Source organism: Aphis gossypii, chromosome 1 (genome assembly GCF_020184175.1).
Source record: "Aphis gossypii isolate Hap1 chromosome 1, ASM2018417v2, whole genome shotgun sequence".
NCBI classification, from domain to species: Eukaryota; Metazoa; Arthropoda; class Insecta; order Hemiptera; family Aphididae; genus Aphis; species Aphis gossypii.
Genome location: NC_065530.1, coordinates 7,014,937 through 7,040,552, shown reverse-complemented (window position 1 = coordinate 7,040,552; position 25,616 = coordinate 7,014,937). Strand labels below are relative to the sequence as shown.

Here is a 25,616-nt window from a genome sequence, read left to right as displayed (position 1 = left end):
ACATTAAAGTATAAAGTTTTCTTTCGTCGACGAATCGACGCGCTATGACTAGAGCAAATACCTATATCGTATAAGCTCCGACTATACTATTATAATATTTATATGGTAATCTATTAGGCAAGGTAAGTAGGTATTAATTATTATTGAATACGAGGACCGCGTGTCAAAGACACGTAAAAAATACCGATCGTCAAGTGCCAACTCATTTAGACGCGCCCGAGAGGAATTCGAAAAATTTCCTCATTTCGGGTCGTCGAAACGTCGCGGAATTTGAAAAAAAAAATTGGAGGGGCGCCGGGCGGATGTACACGTATTGTATTGTGTGCTTTTCACGGTCGGCAGAGTGATTCACGTCTGCACGACTCACGCAGTACCGCTCCCTGGCGGACGTTGCCGGCCACCGCGTACCTCGGCCAGTCGCCAGTGCCGCCGCCGCCCGCCCATCCCGTCCATCCCCACCAACGCCGACGGGCCGGCCCGCACGGGAGCAGTACCCGTCCCGAAAAGGCCGTTTGTCGGCTTTTGCGGCCGTTTTGGTGGCCACCGACGGTTAAACCGTCTCGGCGGCCGGGATGCCGTGCCGTGGCCGCGTCCATCGGGCGCGGGCCGCGAAAAATATCGTGAAAAACATGGTGGCCGCGTGCGCGGCGTACGAATACGCGCACGTCGCTCTGGCGGCGGCATCGGTGCGTGGCGCAGCGCACAGCTGTTTCCCGCCATAACGCTGTTCATTGTGTTGGCGTACGTACGTGCATCGGTTACGCGCGCGCGCCATTTTTTTTCCTCGTCAGCTCCCCGTTGCCCGGCAAATCGCCGCCGTCGCCGTACGAACGCCCCGCCGACGAAACCGCGCGCAATCGTACGGGATTTTCGGTCCGTCCGCCAGACGACGATAACCGCGAAACGTGATAATAACAATATTATTGTTTTGTCGAGCGTGGAAAAACGACGGTTCGTTTTCGCGCCGCTGTCGTTTTTTGAACGGAATATCGCGAGGGGGACGTCGTCAGTTTTAGCTCGTCCGGATCGCGCGCGACCCGCTCGCTAAGACAAACGCCCGAGGACCGTCGTCCGCCCGGTTCGCCGTCTCGCGCGCGCCCAACGTCGGGCCGGCGTTTCGCCGCACGTATCATGGACACTGCCATAACGATCAGATCGGAAGACCGGTTCGACGATTTGCAGCACTACGACCACGAGGACTTAAACTATTGCAGGTGAGCGGTGTTTTCTTTGCTTGTGTGCCCGCGGGGGAGGGGGCGAAAAAACAATCGGTACACTATACAAACAAACATCGGTTAGGTTTTCGATTCCGTTTGCATGTGTGCGTGTGTGCATAGTTATTAGTTATCTGCCCCGTGTCGCGTACTGTTGTACACGCCCGTCAGCTGTTGTGTGCCATATCTTTATCAATGCACAAAAATAAAAACAAATAATCGATAACAAAACCCGTGTTGTTTATTATCGTCCGTCGACACTGCCGACCGCGTATGAGACGGCGTGTAGCTGTAATTTCGTTATGCAATTTTTTCGAATATTCGGCGGTCGGCAGCAGTCGACGACTCGCACGCTTTAAGAAAAACAGTTGTAGTTGGCAATAATTTCATCGTATCGTCTGAGCGTTTTTTTTCCCTACCGGGAATTCTACTATTAGTTTACTGCCACAAAAAATTTTCTCAGGTCAGGTCGTCCCGTACTCCCCGACTACTGAGAAGCAGTCCGGACCGCGCGCGCGGCAGATGGTCGATCGGTCGCCGGCATCCAGCTGTTGGGCCAGCTGTCCTCCCCTATTGTTGTCGTCGTCGCCGTCGCCGCCGCCGTCCTCACCGCGCGCGCTCTCTCGTGCGCCGGCGCGCGTACTAGTCGCCGCCGCCGCCGGCAACCGGTTTCGGCGGGCACAGCTGTCAAAACGGCGGCGTGCACACCGGTGCCGTTTTAAACGATACCACAATAACTGCGACGACGACGACGACGACGACGATTGGTCTCGTCGTCGTGCCGGTTATTATTTTTTTTTTTTTTTCAAACTCGCCGATTTAACGCCACAGTGGCCGGCCGGCCGGCGCGACTCGACTATGTAGGCCACGCTCGGCACATACTATTATTCTAGGCGGTCTTAAGGCCACCGCACACCGGCCGGCCGGCGAGCGTGGTTTCGTGTGCGGTGACCGGAGGAGCGGGACGCGGTCGGAGAAACCAAAAACCCGACGTCTGCGGTCGGCAGTGCGCGCGCGCGCGCTCGATTTCGCCCGTCCTCCGGGCCGTGGGCAGAGCGTCACCGCCGCCACCGTCGTCGTCGTCACTACCCATCCCGTCTGGAGGTCACAGCGTCGGCGAGGCGAGCGTACTGGGCCGCAGCCGCCGCCGTTTACAGCTGACGAACGGAGATAATAATGCGTTTAGTCCAGGATGGAACGAAACGCGCGATTTCGACGGGTGGGCGGGCGGAGGGGGCCAGACGGCGATTATTTATGGCAAAGAAAAATAACAATAATAATAAATCGCACAAGGACACGGGCGCGCGAGCGAAAAAAAAAAAAAAATAAAGAAAGAAGTAATATAAACGAGTCGACGGCGGCGGCGGTTGAGCAAGACCGAAAGAGTAGGAGGAGAGTGCGTGCTCAACTCTCGTCGAAACGAGTTCGGACAAAAATCCAACTGATAATAAAACGACCACAGACATCATCCTACCCGTTCGACTTTTATTGCGATTGCGTCCGGTTAGGTTAGGTTAGGTACGATATACGAGCATAATATCATAATCCAACCTATTTTTTTTTTCGGTCTTAAAAATATCTTAGTCACGCGCGCGTGAGTCACTGACGCGCGATAAGGCTAAGTTTCTTGTGCGTAAGCCGTCAATCGTTGATGTTTGAAAAGTTACCCATGTTCACATTCCAAGTAGTGTAGTTTTTTATCCACACGAATAGTATTAAACGTTTGTTTTCACCGGGTTGCATGATGTTGTTGTTGTTGTTTTTGTGATATACCTACGTCAATTTATACTGTCAATGTACTCTCGAATATATACATCGTTCTAAGTCTTGAGTTTTACATGACAACAAAAAATAAACTTATTACGTATTTGTAACGTATTTTATCAGTTATAAACCTGGGTTATGGTATTATCGTATTTTTACCTGTAGAAAATGTAAACATTAATGCTTGAAATTTTTTTTTGAACTGTATGCTCACTTGTATATTTTGTGAATTGTTTCTGAGTTGTGTATAAATACCGAATTGATATCAAATTTTCGGTAAATTCCGTATTTCCGTATTTTATCCATAATTGGACCTAAAAATTGGTCAAAAATATTATAATATGTATGATTATATAATATAATATTGTAAATTAGATGTTTTCCCTTAAAAGACGTAAGAACTTAAAGAAACTTTTTTTCTATTAATCTGGATAACTGACTGAAAGAAAATTTCAGTTGAGGTCCATCGAAACAACAATTTTGCATAAACTAAGAAAATAACAACGGCAAGTTGTGAAACAGGTGTTCTAGAGAAGTACCGGAGGATTATCGGAATAATTGATAAGAACTGATAAAGTTTTAAATCCATTACCTTTTGAGAATGAAAAATGACGCATTTTAATTTTATATTTATTTATTTCAATATGCCACTGTTTGTTGGTCGCATGTCCTTTTCAGATAACAATATTCAATATTGGAAGTTTTATGGGACTGTAAATAAATAAATAATTTCGTAATGTTATTTACATATTTACACCACCGTTGTCTTGAAAATTTAAATTATTGTTTTGCAAAGCGTAACCCTATTAGTACGGACATTGGTTTAGGTATTTTATTATTTTGAACAATAATCAAATTAATAATAGAGCATTGAAAAAGTAACAGAATCAATAGTTTCTTTTCTTTTCGTTCAACCCTATTTCTTGATTCGACTACAACGCCTAAAAAAATGTTTGGCAACTGCAGTACTATTGTGTACTATACTGAGTTTGTATGGTAACAGACTAACACCGATTATTATCATGTTCTTGTGTATAACTCCGAATATAACCCTCCCGTCTTTTAATATTCGCCTATATCGTTATATACATTTTATTGTGTCGCAATGAAAAGAAAATAACATAAAAGAAGCACTTCAAAAAAAAAAACACGTATGATATATTATACTAAACATCAGCTGTCGCCTGTTGGCTGTACAATTTATTTTGGCATGCTTTGATTTGTTTTGGTTTTTGGTCAAGTCAATAGATATTTATTACTTTCAAATGATTAAATATAATGATGTGCTAGCATATACTACAGTACACCCGTGTATAACTACTGTTTTAAAGAGTTTACTAGGAAATGCTAAAGTACAAAATATCGGTGCGCTAAACGGTGCGGTGCCACCGGTATAAAACAATCTTAACTCGAGGATTTTTTAACCCATAAGAATTAATAATTAATAGGTAATTCTTATGATGATGGTTTTTTCATAAAAATGGTCGCTACCCGTTTAAATTGTTCACGTTTTGTTTCGTTAGCCTAATACCTACCGCTAGCATTAAAATGTTAATTCTATCTAAATACTAAAAAGCTTGGAATAGTAATGGTTAAAATAGAACCTCTTTTGAAATCGATTAAAATTTTTGAAAAAATACACCAACAAATGATTCAAGCAAATCAAAAAAATTGCATATTGCGAAATATGCATGACTGTATAGCTCGGGCTTACGGGAGTATTCCAACCAGTCCTCAACTATTTTATAAAAATTAGAAATTTGTACAGGTGTAAAATAAAAATTATAATTTATAAAAATATTATTTTAATGGGCTTTTAAGAATTACAAAATATCTCACAATTTTTAATTTTAATTATTAAAATTTAATGTAGAAAAATGTACAATTTATCGAAATGAAAATAAACATGCTATACTATAGTTATTTCAAGTATTATAATATAATAGTAAATGGGATGACTGAGGGTATCAAAATTAGATGGCTTGATGTTAAAATAAAAAATTAGTGTACAACAGCAATCCATTACGGGTAATAAAGTTTTCTTCACACCTTACGTCTTATTGATGTATGGTAATTTTTGTCAGCAACGTACCCTACGATTTTCGGTAAATTATCGTTATAGGTATTCATACAATTTGTTTCTGAGTTTAATTCTTAATCGCTTACACTATTAATCCCCCTCCCTTGTACCATTTTAAAAAATATTGATATTAAATTGATTTTTACGTCTAGCCTGACAAACGCTTCCGAGGAAGGAGTGGATTCACCTCCAGCGGGTCTTACACCTATTGTGGTTGGCCATAGGACGCCCCAGATGACCGTTAGCATGGAGCACGAAAAACGAATGCGCCGGGAGATCGCCAACTCCAACGAGAGACGTCGTATGCAGTCGATAAACGCGGGTTTCCAGAATCTGCGGACGCTCATACCGCACCACGAGGGAGAGAAACTCAGCAAGGTGAACAAATATTAAATAATAATGTCTATAAATATCTATCATAACATTTTTTTTTCTTCTCACAATTATTATTTTATGATGAAGATTATAAAATATATTATATATAGTATATACGTATAATACGTCAGTACATCCCATTGTGTCATTATTTGGCGGGCGACAGTGGTTTTTTTTTTGTTTTTGGCGGTCTTAAATCACTACATCTCGTCGCCTTTTTATTTTCGTTTTGGTTATCATCATTATTATTATTATTATATTTTTACGTTTGCGCTACGTCCTTGTCGATGCGTGCACACATAATACTATTATACGCGCAACGATTTCATTCATCGAGTCCATCATCTGCGGCGGCTCGAGTATAATAATATTACACAGTATACACACACACACACCCACGCATCCACTACAAGTACTTAACTCTGTATAGGCTATGTGTGTGCGTGTGTCGTTGGCGGCGGCGGTACGCGAGATTCGTGGGGCCGCGATATGGGTGTCGCAGCAACGGGCAGCCAGTCAGCTGTTTATCTTTTGGTTTATTTCACGGCGTGCGTATACCCGTCCGTCCGACCGTCAATCGAAGGTTCCCCACTCCTGTTTAACGCCGTTTCGTACGATTATACTATTATACGACGTCGTGGTGTACGTTGTTTCATACGCATAGGCCGCGGTACACGCGTCGTTCGGCCACAGCTGATGAATGCGGCGACGGTTATAGAATATTATATACCGCCTTCCCTCTCCCCGTCGCCACCACTCCGGCGTGTGTGTACGTAAGCGCGCCAGTCCACTGTTGCCAACTTCTAATAATAATAATATAATATATTATATAAAAAATATTATAATATATTATTATTATAAAAAAAATTCAAGAAACCCCTTCGATCGGATCTACGACGGTCGGGGGTGTGGGCGATCGCCGCCGTCGCCGCGGCAGTTGTAAATAATTGTGTGACGGTTGCCGTGTGCGGCTTACGACGTTACGACGTAAATAATAATATTTCCATTTTCCGCCCGCGTTTGGGTCACGACAACTCGGCGAGCACAGACCGCCGCCGTCGTCGTCTCGGATCCTTGCGGCGGTCTCGGTTGGTGGTTCAACGCACTCGTTGTCCTTCACGCCTGTAGTTTCTCGTACCGTGTGCGCCGTCGCCCGTTCTCGGAACTGACTCCTCGTTTTCTTAGGTTCTCTCGACTGCTGCTGCTTTTTTCGTTCGGCCGGTGCATCCATTATTATATCCACGCCCCCGCCTCATTCCTCACCGACGATAATGCCCAGCGTAATGCATAATAATTACACTACACCGTTGTTGGGTGCGTGCGTGCGTCATGTTTCTCGTTAGGTATATATTTATTATTATATTTAAACGCACAATAATAATATATATATACAACAACAACAACGTGAGAGCGGTTCAACGTATTCGCGTCTACGTCCGCCGGTATTGTTTCTAAAAATAGACGACACGTAGAAAATAAAGTATACACGAGACCGTCTATTTCGAGGGGACTGTGATTAAATAATAATGTATTACAATCGTAATCGTCGGTCGTGTTCTACTACCTCAACTGACCTACGGCATCCGGTGACGTGTTTCTATTTCAGTGTGCCTGAGTTTGAACCCGTTTTATTATATAGTGGTCACGGTGATCATTTTATTGGATAAAAAAAAAAAAAAAAAATAAAAAATAATCAAACGTATAGAAACAAATGCTTTTTCAAAGCAGCTTCTTCCCTCCCTCCCCTTTCAACAACGTGGCACATCGTTATCGGTGACGACGCGAAGCTCGTGGGGTACTCTTTCGGCGGCAGTGGTAGACGTTCCACGCCCCGCGACGCTATCGATCCCGTCGCGTGGGAGCTGACGTCAGCCGTCCGTACGCTTGCGCCCGTACGTGACGTCAGCGTCGTTACTACCACCACCCCGGCACGACGTTTTCGGCGGGTGTATCGACCCCATGTGCTGCTGTTTTCCGAAACGTTTTTCCAAAAAATCTCGCATCTCGACTACCCCCTCCCCCCACGGTTTCCGGTGCCCCGTTTGGTTACCGTGGTAACGCGTCTCCACTTTCTACCTTCACGTTAAAAAATCCGACGTACGCGCTCTTCACATTTTAATGAACGGTTAAATTTCATCGTCGCGCACACCACCGTGATGGTAGTACTACTACTACTACTACTACTACTACTACTACTACTACGGCTACTACTACTACTACTACTACTACTACTACTACTACTACGGGTACTACTACTACTACTACTACTACTACTACTATTATTTTTACTACTACTATAACTACAACTGTGCACTATTGTTATACCGATAATAATATTATTCGACGGAATTTTATTTCGAGAAAAATTCTCTAACTAGTGTATATTGCGGGCTTTTAAATGCATTTTTTTATACGCTCGATAACGGGGCTCGGGGATTATGATAATGCTATGTCGGTAAGAATGCGTTCTCGGAATGCATTCTTCTGCAGTCGACTGGTTTCCACGTCTCGTCTCCGCAGTACGTTTTCGATGCGTGTTGCAGTGTACGTACTCGTATACGTATGTTTATATATAGACAATAACGCTTACCACGCGATACCTATATAATATACGTATTTATACCCGCGGGGGCATACACGTATTATACTGTCGGAGAGAAAGTCGCGCGCGGGAATTGACCGACAGGAAATGACTCAGACGCGCGCGGTAGATTTTCATTCAACGCATTGCCGCATATGGATAACCGGGCCCTCGGGTCAACCCGCAACTATAATACACGCATATTATAATGTATTATAGTATTATATTATACGCGCGCATTCCATCGGAAGCGGCGGCGGCGGTGTCGGTTCATACTATAATATTATTATTATGTATGTGTAACGTATCATTGCGCATGCGCAAATGTGACATGTTTACCAGTGCCGCCGCGTGTATATATATATATGTATGACGTGTAATACGTTTACCGATATGACGCTCGTCCGTCGCGTGCTCATATTATACTTACTACAACTATTTTAATAATGCGATAATAAATTACAATAATAATAATAATAATGACGTGTACGGGGCCCTAGGAATCTTTGAATAGTCGAAATTGCGATATCACGCTTTTCATACTGTTGACTCTTGGATCGTTGAACTCTATATAATATTATATAGGGTCCTATTATAATTGCGTTATTTTTGTTTTCGGGGTTCGTCTAATTTGAAAATTTAATTTTTAATGTCTGGCGGGTCGGCATGTATGAGGAGGGAAGACTGTATTATTATGTGTGTATATAATACGGTCGAGAATGGGGTACATAATTGATTTTCGAAAGCCCTTCAGTTCAGTCGCGGTATTTTTATGACTATACACCATCCAAATATTAATATAATATCACGTTTAAGACGTCGACTTCCAAAGTACTTATGTATGTATTTACATATAGTTGGTAACACATTCGTCGCTTAAAAAATACTACCATTTTTATTTTTTTTAAATCATCCTCGATATAATCTTTTTAATGCCTTTATAATTTATATATATATAAACATTATGAATATTATATTAGAAAGAATAAAATGGTTTACGTATTATTCAGTCAAATGGTCGTTGTTATAGGACTTGAGCTACCACAAACAATCCTTTTCATACTTTTCTATCGAATGCCAGTTAAATTGATAGATTTCTGTCCACTGTTAGGATATTCTTCTTTACTGTATCTTCTTTTTAACTCGTTTAAAAAATATTACGAGATAAAAATAAATATATTTTCAATAAATCGTCACACGATTACAAATTTGTTATCTTTTATTTATAATAATGTTAACTGTTAACCTTATTTGGTACGTAATATTTATGCAATTATTTTAACCATCACGTTCACAGCTACGTCATCTATCGTTTCATGTCCTAAAATTGTGCATGGTACAACTCGGGGAGTATCCCCGTAGATCATGGTAGTGAATGATGCCATCATGATTACAAATACTGAATTATCAGAATTGTACGACACAACAGACGACGTAATTGTGAACCCGGCTTTTTACAATATTTAAATTATGTAATGTTGGAAAATGGTTTGATCATAAAAATAATTGTATTAAACATATAACGCATGAGTAATTGATACCAACTAAAAAGGATTTTTACCACAATTCGTTTATGTTGTAATTCTACTCTATGAAACCCTAAAATATTATTTCACAAAGTTTTTGATTACCGTTTGATCTTAACAAATATTATGTTTAAGCTTATACCAACCTAAAGTTAGTACATAATATAACATTAATATTATGTATTAATGTGTACACTGTACAGAGAGAGTACTTTTATAGACGTAAAATATACGTCGAAAAATAAGTATAAATTATTCTAATGAATATTAATCTTACGAAGACGACTTGTATATACACGCAACTACCATATTTGTTTTATAAATTATTCGTCAGACTTTCGCTATAAAGTTTCTATCAAGAATAATAATATTTATTAATTCTTGATATTTAAAAAATATGATTTTTTAAAATCTTAAATTTGTCTTGTGACTGTGTTTTTGCTGTTGTGCGTGTTAGAGAGCAAAAACAGAAAATAAATAGTGAATAATGCTCTCATTAATTTCCTGATAAACAATTTGAAAATATTTTGTTATTTAATTATATTAACTTTACTCTATTTAATTTAAAAAAGTCAATCTCGTCTTTCCATTAGAAAGTACCTACGGTGTGCAATTGTAGCATTGGGATTTATGAGTATACTATGTACTTACTCGTTCATAATATGTATAATTTGTATAATATGAACAATATCAGTATCTACGACAGGCTAAATCAATCGAATTTAAATGAAATCAAATTTTATGTGTACATAGTTCATTTATTTTATGTTTGAAAAATTAACATTTTTTCATATTATCTTATAATTCTGAATAATTCTGAATATCTGAATTTCTTATATGAGATATTTATCATCACTATGAATAAATTATGTGTGTTTCATTTTTAAATATAGTTTATGTCATCAAAAAATAAATTTAAATTACACAATCATTATAAATGAACTGGTTAAAACATTATTTTGCTTTTAAAATCTGTTTTAGGTATGTATAAACATTAACATTTATAATACGATACTAATAGGTATACCTACATTTAATTTTAGTTATACTCAAATATCTGATATATACCTATTATATCTAGGTATTTCTATGGTGAATTGTTTTGATTTGTTTTTAAGGTTTAGTACTTTTTTCACAGGTTTAATTTAATAACGAGCATTCTAGTCTCCGATTCGAACATTTTCGAAATAGCTAACTTTAGTGTGTGTAATAAAATAATGAGCTATGTGTAGATATGTAGATAACATTTTATGAACTCGTTTAGAATACATCTATTTTATTATGCTTTTAGATTAAAATGTTATTTTTACATATGTTATGTACTGCATCATTATATATGTTTCCTATTTTTATATTAAGTTTATTAAATTAGGACATAATATTATAACAATACTCGTATATTATATTATCATGTAGGTAGCAAGGTACGTATAGTCATATTTTTATTATTTTATCTATTTGTCGTTAATTTTATTAGATGCGTATGATTGTAATGGTAATTATATTATATATTTAGTATTTTGTTTGAAAAATGTCTGTTAGTATGTAATGTGTATTAAATATTCTTTAAGTTGTATGGTTTTATTATAGGGCCAGGCGCGTATATTCTTCAATAATAATGCACTTTATCATGTTATAATTTTACGAGTCTCATTCACAAACGCACGTTAGACGTATTTCAATTTTATTAGTTATTAGAAATTATATATTTTTATATGTTTTATATGTAAATTCCAAATTTTCTTGAATTATTGTTCATCGTGACATCCGTTACGGGGACTATAACATTTGTTTTGCATACAATTCGTGGAATTTTGAATGGGTTGCGAATTGTGTTTCATCACGTGTATTTTCAATATAGGTACGTCAATATTATGCATTGCATATTCAAACGAATATAATTGACTTGATTTTGAGTAATAAAACAACGTGAGCATAGAGCATTGTTTAAATCAGGAACAACAATAGTACGTTATGATAAAGGGACTAAAAAACGTATTACCAATAACGACGCGTGTCTCTAAACTAAAAAGCACGATTTATGTGTGATGTTAATAGAAAAATTAAATGAGTAGCTATACTACTAGACTTATGGGGCATTAAAAAATAAATAGTTATTGTCTACCATATTAATTTGAATACCGGGACTGAACGCGCGAGAATTCAATTTGCGGCGCGGTTTATTACCAATTATAATTGGTATACCATGATAAATCTTCTTATATAGCGTTAACTACAGCAAGTACGACTGCAGCACAGCTGATAATAGTATAGTAGAAGCTTTTAGTCGTCGTTGACGATCATCGTATACGAATTCAACATGTGGACACGTTAAAGTCTCGTCCCTCAAGAGAGCGGTGTTTACGTTTTTGGGGATGTCACGTACGACAGCGGAACAGCCGTAGTAGAGTATTTCGTCGGTCCTTTTCGGGCGTGGCACCAACTCTCTGTAATGATATATATATAGTATTTGTGGGTATACACGCTGCTGTAATAAGGGATGATGAGTGGGGATGAAGGTGTACTGCAGCGTGGTGGTGGAGGAGACGTTGACGTACGATATTCCCGAGTTACATGTTTTATAATTTATATATGTATATATACATGTACTATTATTATTATTATTATTATTTTGGTCTGCGCGCTTGCGTATAAGTCAGTCTGTAGAGCGGCGGCGCAATTCGATGTCGTGTGTAACCCGCGTGGAGTACAATATTATACGCGTGGTTATGCCACCGCGTGTGTGGATATAGTAAACCGCCGTCGAGACGGGCTAGAGGGTTTTTATTGATCCGTCTGCGTCGCCGCCACCCGCTCACCCGACTGCTATTTCCCCTGACTGTGGCTGTTTTAAGGGCGTGGTCCCCGTGCTCATCGGTGGAGGAGGGGTGAAAATAAAAATAAAAAAAGCCATTTTCGGCATTCATTAATTACGACGACGCCTCCGCTGCCACCAACGAATGATCGATCGAGTCACGTGCGCCAAACATATTTTTCCGTCGTTACTTGATTGATGATTAATATTCGTAACGCGAGTTTCCGCCGGATCCCCGGGATATAAATGAAAATTGAAAAAAAAAAATTAAATTAAAGGGGTCTGTCTCTTCTGCTCCCTCACGCCGACCAACCAATGCCAACCCCCCTGTATACTACCCACCCGTTTAGATCTACTCGTGCCATATTTTGAAATCATATTTTTATGATGGTTTATATACAATTATAATATATGGTTTGCGATAAATGATTTCCTCTTGGTTGGATTTGCCATATAACAAATGTATTATAATATATGTAATTTACCTAAACGTCGCGTAGTATATGTTACTACAGATATCCCACGCGGTATACCTAATTGATTCACTTCGTGTAAAAATTAAAAAGTTATCTCCGCTCTTGTTGTTTTTAGAAAACATTTTCGAATTGCTAACTTAGTAGTATACATAAACTATTTAATTAGTTTAATGATTATTTTCTCCATTTCAATTACAGTTGGTTGTTGCATATAAAATAAACTCTATCGTTATGTCGAATCTCAAGAGGGACAAAAAAAAAAAACTTTGAGATATCGAGTTTTATTGTAATGGTAGTTTGAAAAGGAATTTCAATTTAGTTCCAGATGACGAAAAATCGAGGTATTGACATTGGCATAATAAGAATCTACTGTATACTATTCGTTCTGAAATTAAGATTAAAATACTCGTGCTTCACTGTCTACTTGATTGTTGTGCACTTTTGAGTACCACGTTGTAAAATAGTTTTAGAAATTTATATTTTATTTGTTTCCCTATCTTCGGTATCTTCGATTACTCAAAATAAACGTGAATACACCATGGTATATCGTATATACCTATATACAGTGTATTCAAAATGTGAATATTTCTTAAATCATAAATATTTTCATCGTAATCTATATTTATACAGTTACACGACAATATTAATTGAATTATAACCATATACCTAGGTACATGAATTTCTCATTATCCTTATTTTTTATTAGGTACTAATTATGAAAACTAAATTTAGTTAAATAATTGCTTTTAAGTATTGAATGTTCCTTCTATTTTACCATATTGTATTATATTTTAAACTGTAATTAATTAAATTATTTATTAAATTATTAGAATAAATATTTTAGTTTAGAGGTACTTACTGTTTTGTATTGGTTTAATATTTAAAATAAATATTTTTTCTTAATGAATGCCTTTTTTAAAAAATATTTTTCTGTTATTACGAGAATGAGATGAATTCTATTTTGTTCAATTCTCTTATTAATATTTACATTTTTGTTTTATTTAAGTTTCGATAACTATTAGTTATAGGATTTTTTATGATTACTATTGTAAGGTATGGTACTGTAAGTTATTGGAACACGTGTTTTCCGTATGTAAGATATAGCTTTGTCAATAAGAACTCGAGTGATCATGCATTAGAGAGCTAGTAGCGCTGGACAGTACTTGACCACAGCTCTAGGTATTAAGACTATTTAGAGACTACGACCAAACGCTACGTCATACCATGCTCCCTGACAAATGTTATTTTACAAATTAAATAATTCATAATTATATTTGAAATATTTGAAATTTTTAAAGACAAAAAATTAATAAATATTATTTTTAAAAACTGTAGATTTTGTATAAAATGTATTCATTGTTCAATGTGGAATTTTGGTTATGCCTTTACTTCAAAAATTGTTACAATTGTTGGTTTTCGTTGAAAATAATGATAATAATGATTCTTTGAGTTTATTATTGGCGTATAATAAATTAGAGTACAATTATATAACTTTAGTACAGTTTAAATATTTGATTTTTAACGATTATACTTACCTTGTTAAAAAGTTTGTCAATGACCAAGCTAATGTGGTTATATTTTATTTTAGATTTTTTGTTTGGACCAAATTATGAGAGTAGTACTTATAAGTTGTAATAATACAAACTCGAATTGTGTTTCGGAGTTGTACTTATTGTAATGATAAAAAGAGAATATTTCTTTTGATTTTTAATGTATAATATACAACTAAGTTCTTGTTTTTAAAATTAAGTCTATTGTTATTTAAAATACACTGTTATTCTTTCGTCATATATTGTGTGTTTTTTTAGAAAGTCATTATTTAACGTTTTTATACTTCAAAAGAAATTACGCTTTACTTCATTATAATTGTTACTACATAGTACATACCCACTTAAATTATTCTATTATTTGATCTAATTTAAAAATAAATACATAACTGTGTGTTTTCTTGATGCAAATGTTACAAAAGCGAGGGTTCCTAATTTCTGATTTATACATATTTCAAATTAATTTTCGTGTTTCAAAAATGAATATCTAAGATCACGATTGTATGAGTAAAATTATGACGGGATATTATAATATTGTAGGTATTATCTTCATTAGTACTGATTTTTACAGTTACTAACAATAATGTTTTCTTTTGTTGTGGGTATGTATCTTTTTAGTAAAATTAAATTTAACAGCATGCCAATTAAAAATAAAATAATATGATAACAGGCCAATTTTCGTACGCGTGGACTTAGAACGCATTTTTTTAGTAGGCACCGGAGTAGACACGTTAAAAATAATCGAACTATTTAATTTATTGAAAACATTTTTATGTATTAATTTTGTAAAAGTTGTACTTTAATTTCATATTAAAACTTTGTTTATTTATGCTGTATACAGATTGTATGCTATGAATCGTTTTTTAGTATCACAAAACACGTTTTATTATGTAAACAGTAAACAGTACGCTGACCGCAAAAACTCGACCGATTGACTCAAATATTATTACATCTCAGTATTATATAGCAATCACGTCTGAATGTCTGATCGGTATTTGATCCACTTCACTATTTTTTTTTTTTTTATTATAGTTACTTATAACTGTTGTGTGGTTAACCCGATTATACACTCGTAGTTAATGCGTTTTCAAATCGTATAGGTATTATGATTTTAATGTTTTTCTTATTTCTATATTTAGTGCCTAGGTGCCATAGTAACACGTACATATTATATAATATTAGTGATATGATTTCCATATGCATTATTATTGTGAGTATTCATGGTATAGCAAATAACTATAATTAAATAAACTATTCGTTCTCCATAAATGTTGTGCGTCGCACCATTTAGTTTGATTTTCGTCGTTTGATGCTGGAAACAATGTCATTTTCTAATTATAGTTTGAATAATCTTGACTATGCTAATTAGGCAGGTAGAAATGTGCTTCGATTCTTGAAAGATGATCAATAACAAAACATTTCCGGGTCACTATGTATTGATCGCATTCTTATGAAAATAATAGCATGTATTACGGGTGTTGTGTCTTGTAGTACTGTGTGATAAATAAGTTTTGTAAACATTTTTAATTTTTATTCTATTAGGTGAAGATATTATAAATTATATTACATCAAATATTTAAAAAAAATAAATAATTTAAAATGGTTTTATTAAATTATTAAATTATTACTTATACTAAGTACTATACTATAGTATCCCGAAAAACACCAGTTTGTTTTTGAACAATTCAAGTACTCCGACCCTTTGAAACGGTGCGGCGTGTCTGTATATGGTTCGTTACAGTACTTCAACGTTATGACGTTCACGCCCTAAACCATATCTAATAATATTATTATGCACGTGTTCTGTCCCTCGGACTGTAAAATTATTACCAGCAAAATATTTATTCACCATTATTTTACCGTCTTGTCCGTAATATCTTAATCGCGAATCGTACATACACCGATAGTTATCATTTCCAACGTAACGCACCAGCATTTAATCCATTTATGTATAATATGTCTACATAATATTATGACGCTCACCATTCAGTGTTACAGTTTTCGTAAACAGATGAATTTTTTATCCTATCTGCTGTCAAACAATATCCACGTGCGTAGTGCGTTGTTGTGTGTTGATATTGGGTATTATGGTCGTATATAAACATACACTATAGTACGCTAGTCAGACGTTGCACCAAGGGCATATTATACTGATTTATTATTACTATTATTAATGGTCTAAGTTTATCGCGAACAATCGCATCGGTGGTCCTAGGTTGGTTGACACTCGCGTGCATCACACATGGCCACCTCATGTGTTCGACAAAGTCTGCAATAAATGTCAATAATAAGTATAATATTATGATTTATGTTATGATAAATGACAAATGATAATGATGAGTTTTAATTCTGTTCAACGTTCAAAATTGTATTATAATAGCGGACCAATATTATGGTTTATATTGTATTGAGAAATCTAAAAAACCGCGGATCAACTGCAGGCTAATGATAAAAAACAAACACAAAAGTAATATAATAAACTTATATACAACATAATATTATTGGATATAGTGGCGCGACGTATTGAATTAAACGCTTGTTAAATTTTCGCTCGTTGTCGAAAACTCAAATGTGTGACATTGGTAAACGGGGGAGTGGGGGGCAGGGGCGCATATTCCGAGGTCGTCTGGTGAATAGTACATTATATAATATTATTATAGTATAATAACATTGTGTACATGTGCGTGGTGAAATACTCTATTATTGGGCGGCCCCACATGCGGTGGTGTTGAGTTGACAAAAATCGATATCGTTTGTATATTATTATAATTTACGTCGCAATAGTGCGTATATACCAGTATACACACTATAATATTATGATATATTGTTGTGTGCGCGTATAGTGAGTAAATTTCGAACGAATTTTGTAAATGAGTAATGATTGATGAAGTCTGTGCGCATGAAATGCTTTCGTATGTATAATATATATACTTAAGTGGAACGCATATATAACATTATGTAAATAAATATATTGTATGCCCCTCGCTCCGTTCTTTGGAAGACGGACAGTTCCTCCCCCTCCGTGGTTAAGAACATTTACTCATTGTACTCTCGTCAAGCGGACGTCCCCTACCGGCTCTCTCCGATTATCTCTTATTAGTAATAGAAGAAAGGCATAAATGTAGCGGGCATCTCAGCTGGTGCATTTTTATTACCCATATGCGTTTTTACGTTGGATATTCATTTTGAATTAACGATAGAGAGAAATGTATTTTTAATGAAATAAATTCAATCAATGTAGAACTATTTTAATGTATATAGAAGTTTTATTATCGTTCGCTGTAGCAGCTCGAAGAAATCTATTCGTCATTAGTCGGGCTCCATCAGCGTTGTCGTGTCACATTTTAATGAGAAAACTATTGAAAAAGTATATACATAGGTTTCTTAAAAAACTATTTATATGAATAAAAATATCGCCAAAAACTATAGTAGATAATATTAAATATCGCAAGTGTAAATAACTGAAAAATGCCATGCTTAACTAAAGTCACAATATTATATTTGTGTAAGTTAGCGATTCGCTAACCGCATGCGCTCTTAATTCGTTCGGACAAATGATTACAAAATAAATAATATTGCAGTGTTTAATTTTGAGGAAAAATAATAGGAATAGGATTTTTGAACCGTGTCCCGCTTTTTACGGTCTCGCGTTAGCAAATATTATAACGACGGCGGCCCTCAGATCGCGGCGGCGCCGGTATACGGTGGTGCAGGTAACTACGGTATTGCACTAATAATAATAATAATAATAACAACGCAGAAATAACAATAACAATAACAATAATAATAACATCAGTCCAATGTACTGTTATCGATTGTTAGCGCTACTCGTTCGGCTTATCTACGGGGCGGAGAGCAGCTCGTTGGGGGTCGTTTACGCCGTCACCGCACGTCGTGCCTATTTCTTCTGCGTGTACGGCTAATATTATAACCGACGACGACAACGTGCAAAAACGACCGCCGTGTCCACCACGGCCGTGTTCGGTCCTCTGTTCGGAACTCTTTTTTTTCTTCTCCGAATCTTTGTGATGTGTTATTGCGTCGAATTCGGTTCCGACGACGACGACGACGACATTGGGTGGCCGCGCCGCGCGCGACGCACACACATTCAAGGTCACTAGTTCTTTCACCTGAACGCCACACCGCTCACCGGTTGGCCTTGGATTCTCTTATATATTCTTGACCGGCGATGTGGACGCGGCGTATATCGACGCACTGCACTGTCGTCGTCATGGCCAAGTCTCGAGACTCCACTTTGGACGCTTTATAGTGTACAACAACAACAACAATAATAATAATACGTCGTAATTGTTTGTTGTTGTTGTTGTCGTCGTTGTCTCGTTGCGTGTGGAAATTCAATACTCGGCGTGTCGTATTCGCGGTTTAAAAAATATCTTAAAAACATTTTTTTTTTTTTTTTTTAAGATAATCTCACCGAGTATATACGTCGATATTACTATTATTATAGGATTAATATTTCGTCGGGAAAACGTGTGTATGCGCGAGAAAGACGGAGAAGGAGACAAAAAAAAAATGAGTGCGAGTGAGATGAGTAGTAGGAATTGAGAGAGATAGACAGAGTCGCCTCCCCCCCATCCCCTCGACCCAAAGACTTTGGCGCCGTTGTATTTTCGTTGGCACCTTCTGTCCTGCCGCCGCCGCCGCCGTATTGCAGCTGTTTGCGTTCTCCTTCAACGGCCATCTGCACCACCGCCTCCGTCACATCACATAACGACGGACGTCATAACTATCCTATTATATCGATAATAACGTTCTTCGCGTGCGCTGTTTAATATTATAATAATATGACGTAGCGATATATAGTCGTGTTCTACAGTCGAATGCGACGATTGTTATCGGCTAATGGTTGGTTATCGCGACCATACGGTTTCCGGGCTTACTGAATTTTGTCATAGCGATGACTACCATCACACATGTTGAAACTTCGTTTGGTTTTGAGACGATTTTGTAATTTGCTTGACAAAAAAGTACGACTATTGAATAGGTCTGCTTAACAAAACTCGCAGATTCTATAGGTATATTACATTTTCGAAAAATCTGTTTCCCATAACTATTATACTTTCAAAGTATTTTTTATCGTTTTGGTTCGTGGTCCATGTACTCGTCTCATCTATAGGGTGGTCAATGTTCTATGAAAAAGTTGTCGAAATTTCCTTTAACGGTAATACTTTTAAAAAATGTGCGTTACAATGAATTGGTTTTTTGTTACTCGTACAATGTACATCGCTTTGTATGTTTTGCGCTTTAAGTTGTCCGAAAAACCTAACTGTGGGATTTGATTCGTAGAATACATTTTTAAAACTATAAAATTCAGTTTTAACCTGAGGTAGTCGTAATAATTAACAGTATTGAGTTTATTGGGAAATAGTATAAAAAAGAGATAACCCATAAGTTCCGAATCAGCTATCAATTAACTCACTCGTTTATGCATAGAAGTAGATTATTAGTTGATTAGAAATTCAATAAGAATGATCATTATCAACTAATTTCATCGATCAAATTATATTGATATTAATATTTCTAGCTCGAGACTATAGAGTTAACGCCCGGTGGGTAAAGTTTTGATGTTCTAATTACATCCCTTGAAAAAATAGGTTGTATTTAGGTTATTTTCTAAACAACCATTCACTGAAAAATATTGTCCACTCAAACGTTTTACAATATCATTCATATATTTGAAATAATAGTATTTCTATTATATTTATCATTCCGGTTTCCGATTGGCGATTCCGATCATGATGATATCATTATAATATTATATTTTTATCGACCATTAAATTCTACTCGATGTATCGGAAATGGTTAATTTTTTTTTCGTGATCGAAATGTCTTGATTTATAGAATAATCGAGATACGAGTATTATTATATACATCCATTACTATATAGCGTGCAGTGAGCGCGGGCTCGATCAACGTTGCAGGCTAGGTGGACGTGGGTGGGCCTTTCCGTGTCGTCCGCCCCTCCTAACCGATAGTATTTTACGCGCCATATGATTTCGTGCGTCCGTTTCCGGAGTCGTATACGAAAGAGATTTGTTTTTTATTAATATACAACGATAACGGCTGATTTATTGTTAATAATACTCGGCGCAGTGTGGAGTGGATACTAAACATCTTTATGATGTCATATTAAGTAATATAAGAGGAGTATCCCTGCAGACGCAATTGAAAACCGTAATAAATCATAATTAACAACGATTTACTAAAAAATAACTAAACTAGATCATTTGTAAAAAGTAAATTTATCGAGTTACTGTGCTGTTGATTTAGATGTCAACATGTTGTTTTTCGTACGTTTAAATAAAAATAAATACCTATGAGAAACGTGTCGGTTTGAAGACACTGTTAAAGGTTTAAGTTGACAACAAGAGTTAATTATCATGAATATTGTAATAATTAATTGTAAACAAATCAATAGTTAACACTGTTTTACGTGATTATTTTTAAACTTTTTGGAAATTTGTTTCTCCCTACTTTTTATGAATCATACTTTTTGGGATAAATCATTGTTATTATTACTAGTACAGGGCGAAGTTACCTGAACAGTTTTATCATGTATTAGAAAAATATTCGTTTGCCAGTTTTTCTTACCCTCTGTGTTGTTGAACATATTTTCAGGACGTGATTCAAACGCTCGAGAGTAAAATATAAACGACGGATTTAGGAATTTCAGTAGTTTTCGGGGGAAAGTTGATAATTGACTTTTAATTTGTATGTTTACGACTTGCCGATACTGCCGGTCTGACAATAAATTCAATATTGTGTTATTTACGATTTAAAGCTGAAGTTGTAAATGCTTGTGAAAGTTTACAACGCGAATCGTTCAACTGTATAAATAATTGTATTCGTTAAAATTTTTTTTTTTTTTTAATATCCTCGACGTATTCGTGTCATTTTCATTTTATAAATAGAACTTTACGATGCATTAAAATTATTTTAACCGTATAATTTAGAAAATGGTTTACTGTTATGTAATAATTTTACAATTGTTCTATGTTTATAGCTATTTTTTTTAAATTGTATGACTATGTAAATTATCGTGTATAGTGCTATTACATAAGTTTATACCCTATACATCCATACCAATTCAAGCCAAACAAAGTAAATACCTACCTAGGTACCGATAATGTTAATCGTATTAAAATATGTTATTACGTACCTATGTCCTATATATGTGGTATATTATTATCTATCGTTCCGTGATTTTCTAATAGAAAGGGTTAAACATTTTTAAGTAATTGAAAAGATAACGTTCATATTTACGTTCATAATATTCATTACACATAAATAATTTGTAAGCTTATAAAGTTTTAAACATAGTAATTTATACATTTTCTTTATACGAATTATTTTATATTTAATTCTACATCGCTCCATCGTCAAAATTGAAATATTTTTTGTGAATGTTTTATGGAGTATAGTATAATTACTACCTATAAAAAGTCTATATACTCGAATCAATGATAACTCATTGTCAATTTTGAGTCTGTTCAGTGTTCAATATTAAATTTATTAACGGTTTTGCAAACACTTAATAAAAAATAACAAATCAAAAATTTTGAAAATCCAATTAATAATATTAAAATAATTACTCTTATAAATGTACAATAAATTATAAAATGTAAAAAAATATACGATAAAATATTTCATGATTAGCTATTGATAAAAAAACTTAAATTTTCTACAATTTTTTTCTACTCAGTTTAATTATGATAAATCCGATTACAAAAAAATAATCTCATTTTTAGATAAAATCTCCCTATTACAAATTATATGTCCAAATTTTATGCTTTGTACAATTAAAAATATTAAAAAAAAACTATTAAATATTTTTCTTTAAATATACATTTTCTATCACTAAAATTTTCTTTCCAGTTAAACCAAAAAAAAAAAAAAAAATAAATAAATACCTAAATAAACAAATAAACAAATTAGTACAAATCCAGTACCTACCTACTGAATGATTTTTTTTTTAATTGAAAATAATTTTTATTCTTATTAAAATATTATAAAAATGAATCATTGAATCGAATAATTGTTTTTCGTACTTTTTTTTAACTGCTGTACTGAGATAACACATTTTAACTAATAACACATGTCTTATAAAATATAATTACGTTCTTAAAATTTATTTTGATAAAAATGTATTATTTATTTAGTTACATGGAATAATATACATGTAGATATAGGTATATATTAAATAATAAATACATTTGATCATTAATACTTTCCTCAGACTTTTACAATTGTATACAGTTTTTTTTTGAACGTAACATGATAATATATTGATGGAAAAGAGAAAATACGATTTAAGATGCTGAAGCAGGTTTTTATTATGTATTATAAAGGAAATTGATTATTAATTATCATAAGACATAATATTATATAATTATTGCCTCAAAGGAAGTAGGAAATCTTTATAAATGCATAATGCATATTATATTTGAATGGTTATTATGTATAAGTAGCAAACCCTAGTAAGTCGATCTTCCACAAATTTTACTGGAGAATCATATAGTACCTACTACTAAAATTTATTATCAGTGTTATCACTAATGCAAGTTTAATACTTGCATGCTTTAATTATATATATTTAATAATTACTAATTAGTGTATTTGCTTAGATTATTATTTTTAACATAATTCAACGTCTTTAGAATTTGGCCAAAATAGATATATTTATCGTGATAGTCGTATCATACAATGGAAAACATGAATTAACAAAGTAATTTATTGATTACAGAATTATTATTTTTTGAAATAACGTATTTGATTTCTATAATCATTGGCGGTTAATAAAAACAATTATACGTGGGATTTTTTCGTGAATGAGTACTTGTAAATTCAATATCCGATAGGTCGTGTATTAGTGGCCTGCGTTTTAATTATCAAACTATTTTCATGCACATCGTGAGAAAACATGAAAATCGTATAATTGAAAACAACTTGGAAAAATCACATTATCATTGATATTGTAATGAACGTGGTGCGGGGTCAAATGTGCAATTATTATTATAAACGGACCGCGATGTTATTGATGCACTTTGCCAACGATTATATTGCATAATAATCTATAATATTACATATATACCTCTAATCAGTAATCTATAATGGTAATATTATTAGTAAATGTCAGCTGTTATTATGCTTTTATATATATGTGTATAAACGATGCCAGCCATCATAATATTATCATTTACCTACGTGAACATTACGAGCGGCGATGTTTTATTTTCTCAGGCGGTTCGTTTGAGATCGAATAAGGCAATAATCGTCTTTTATGATGAAATAATATATTATACTACGCATTTATTGCCGATGGCTTTTTAAATGCTTTAAGTTGTAGAGGAACCGGATAGACGTTTTTTTCTTTTCATAACAGTTTCCTACACGAAGTGTCGTTTTTTCTTTTTTAACGGTCAACAGCAGAAGGCTATATTATTCAATATTGGAGTAGAATTTTTTTTTTTTAATATATGTATAAACTTTTCTCGAATTTCCTCAGCAGTATATATTCTTAACGTTATATTGTATTGTTATGCTGTCAAAATAATTTTGTTTGGAAAAATGTTTAATACTCTGTTCGTCGTAAGTGCGGTGTGTTTATATGTTTGTAGGGTGCGGTCTATTATGTCCGATAAACCCCTCCTTGAAAAATACCCTTCAACTATATTATGCTCTTATAATAAATTAATCTATAAACCGGAAAATGTAATATTAACATGCAGCTCTTGTTTAAAAATCGCTTGACTTAATAATCGTGTGTTTAAAAACTCACTCTACGTTAAAGTGCCATCATTTATGACTGAAATAGCCAAATGCACGTGGGATTAAAAAATAATATGTCACACGCCAGACAGCTTTGAAGTTTCAAGTGTTTACGTGCCTACAATTTATATTGAATTTTATTTTCTATATTTGAATATTTTTACACGTGATGGTGTCTACGTTTATTATTTAATTATAACGTATATTTTAATAGTCGCGTATAGAATATTTTAAGAATAATTCGCACACTACAGGTTGATGTTGTATTTTAAATAATTTAATTCTACCTTTTATCGGCGTAATATCATATCATATCCACCACCCGTTGGTTGCAAAGAGCAAAATGTTATGAACTATCGGTCATAGGGCACACGTATTTTATATCGGTTATATGATATGATATTTTTTAGATAGTAAATTTGCCAGGTAACTTACATCTTATTTCGGGGAGGCAAGTCGGCTGTATAATATTGTTATCGATGTTCTTTCGTTGTCACTAAAATCGATGTTGGATCATAATTGTAAATCAATAATTAATATTGATTTAGGATTAAATAACAAAGTATTTTTTTTTCATTAATATTTTGAATTTTTATCGTGAGTTGTATATTACTTATTTATAATGTTTATTTTGGTGACTCGTTTTTTCTACGAAATAAGTACACCTAGTTGCTTGTTAACGTTTAAGAAACAGTATAGATTATTGAAGTATAAACATGTCTAAGTACTTGAATACTTCAAATACTTTACACATTTATCATATTGTTCGATATATTGTACGTTAGAGTGTTGGATAAATCGTACAATTTATTATTTGTTACTATAAGGTGTAACATTCTACAACATAAATATTTGAATCATTAGATAAGATTGACATCGTGTCGTCACTCGTCCTACATGTAGGTCATATGTGGTATATAAATATAAACACGATTATGTTTTATTATACATTTGTTAAATATACATATGTATACACCAGTCACCAACTATAATGGGAATCAGTATGACATAGTATGTATAGTAACTCATATAATATATCTAACCTATACGTTGTTTAGTTCGAGTATAATAATTAGAATTTTTCTACATTTTCCTTTATAATAAACAGTTAAATTTAATATATAGTTAGTATTATGCAAAATACATACATACGCTGTATTGGTAAATAATTTACGAATAATTATGATTATGTGCATTCGAATTAAACGATTTTTAGTACCTATCAATATTCGGGAAGCTATATAGTATAGGCTTTATTTTTACCTTTTTGATCTGGACTAAACTGTATTGTAAACTGACGGTGTCGTTTAAATTTTTATTATATTAGACTTACTATTTTTTATTACCGATATATTACATTACCAAACACATCCGGGACAAACTCGCTCATCGATTCCTAGAATTTGGCACTTATAATTTAACGACAACAAAATTAGATCACAGACCTGC

At 34.7% G+C, this 25,616-nt stretch overlaps 1 protein-coding gene across 2 annotated transcripts in view; it reads left to right on the top strand.

Moving 5' to 3' along the window:
* The first annotated feature begins 562 nt into the window (after nucleotides 1–562).
* The window catches only part of LOC114128724 (transcription factor AP-4), a 32,254-nt gene continuing 7,200 nt past the window's right edge, over nucleotides 563–25,616 (top strand). Inside the window, exons 1-2 of one of the 2 annotated variants that reach the window (XM_027993300.2) lie at nucleotides 563–1,214; nucleotides 5,211–5,436. In XM_027993300.2, the coding sequence (XP_027849101.2) occupies nucleotides 1,132–1,214; nucleotides 5,211–5,436 (309 nt within the window). In that variant the 5' untranslated portion in view covers nucleotides 563–1,131. The remainder of the gene's footprint in view (nucleotides 1,215–5,210; nucleotides 5,437–25,616) is intronic. The other variant, XM_027993301.2, reaches the window with a different exon arrangement.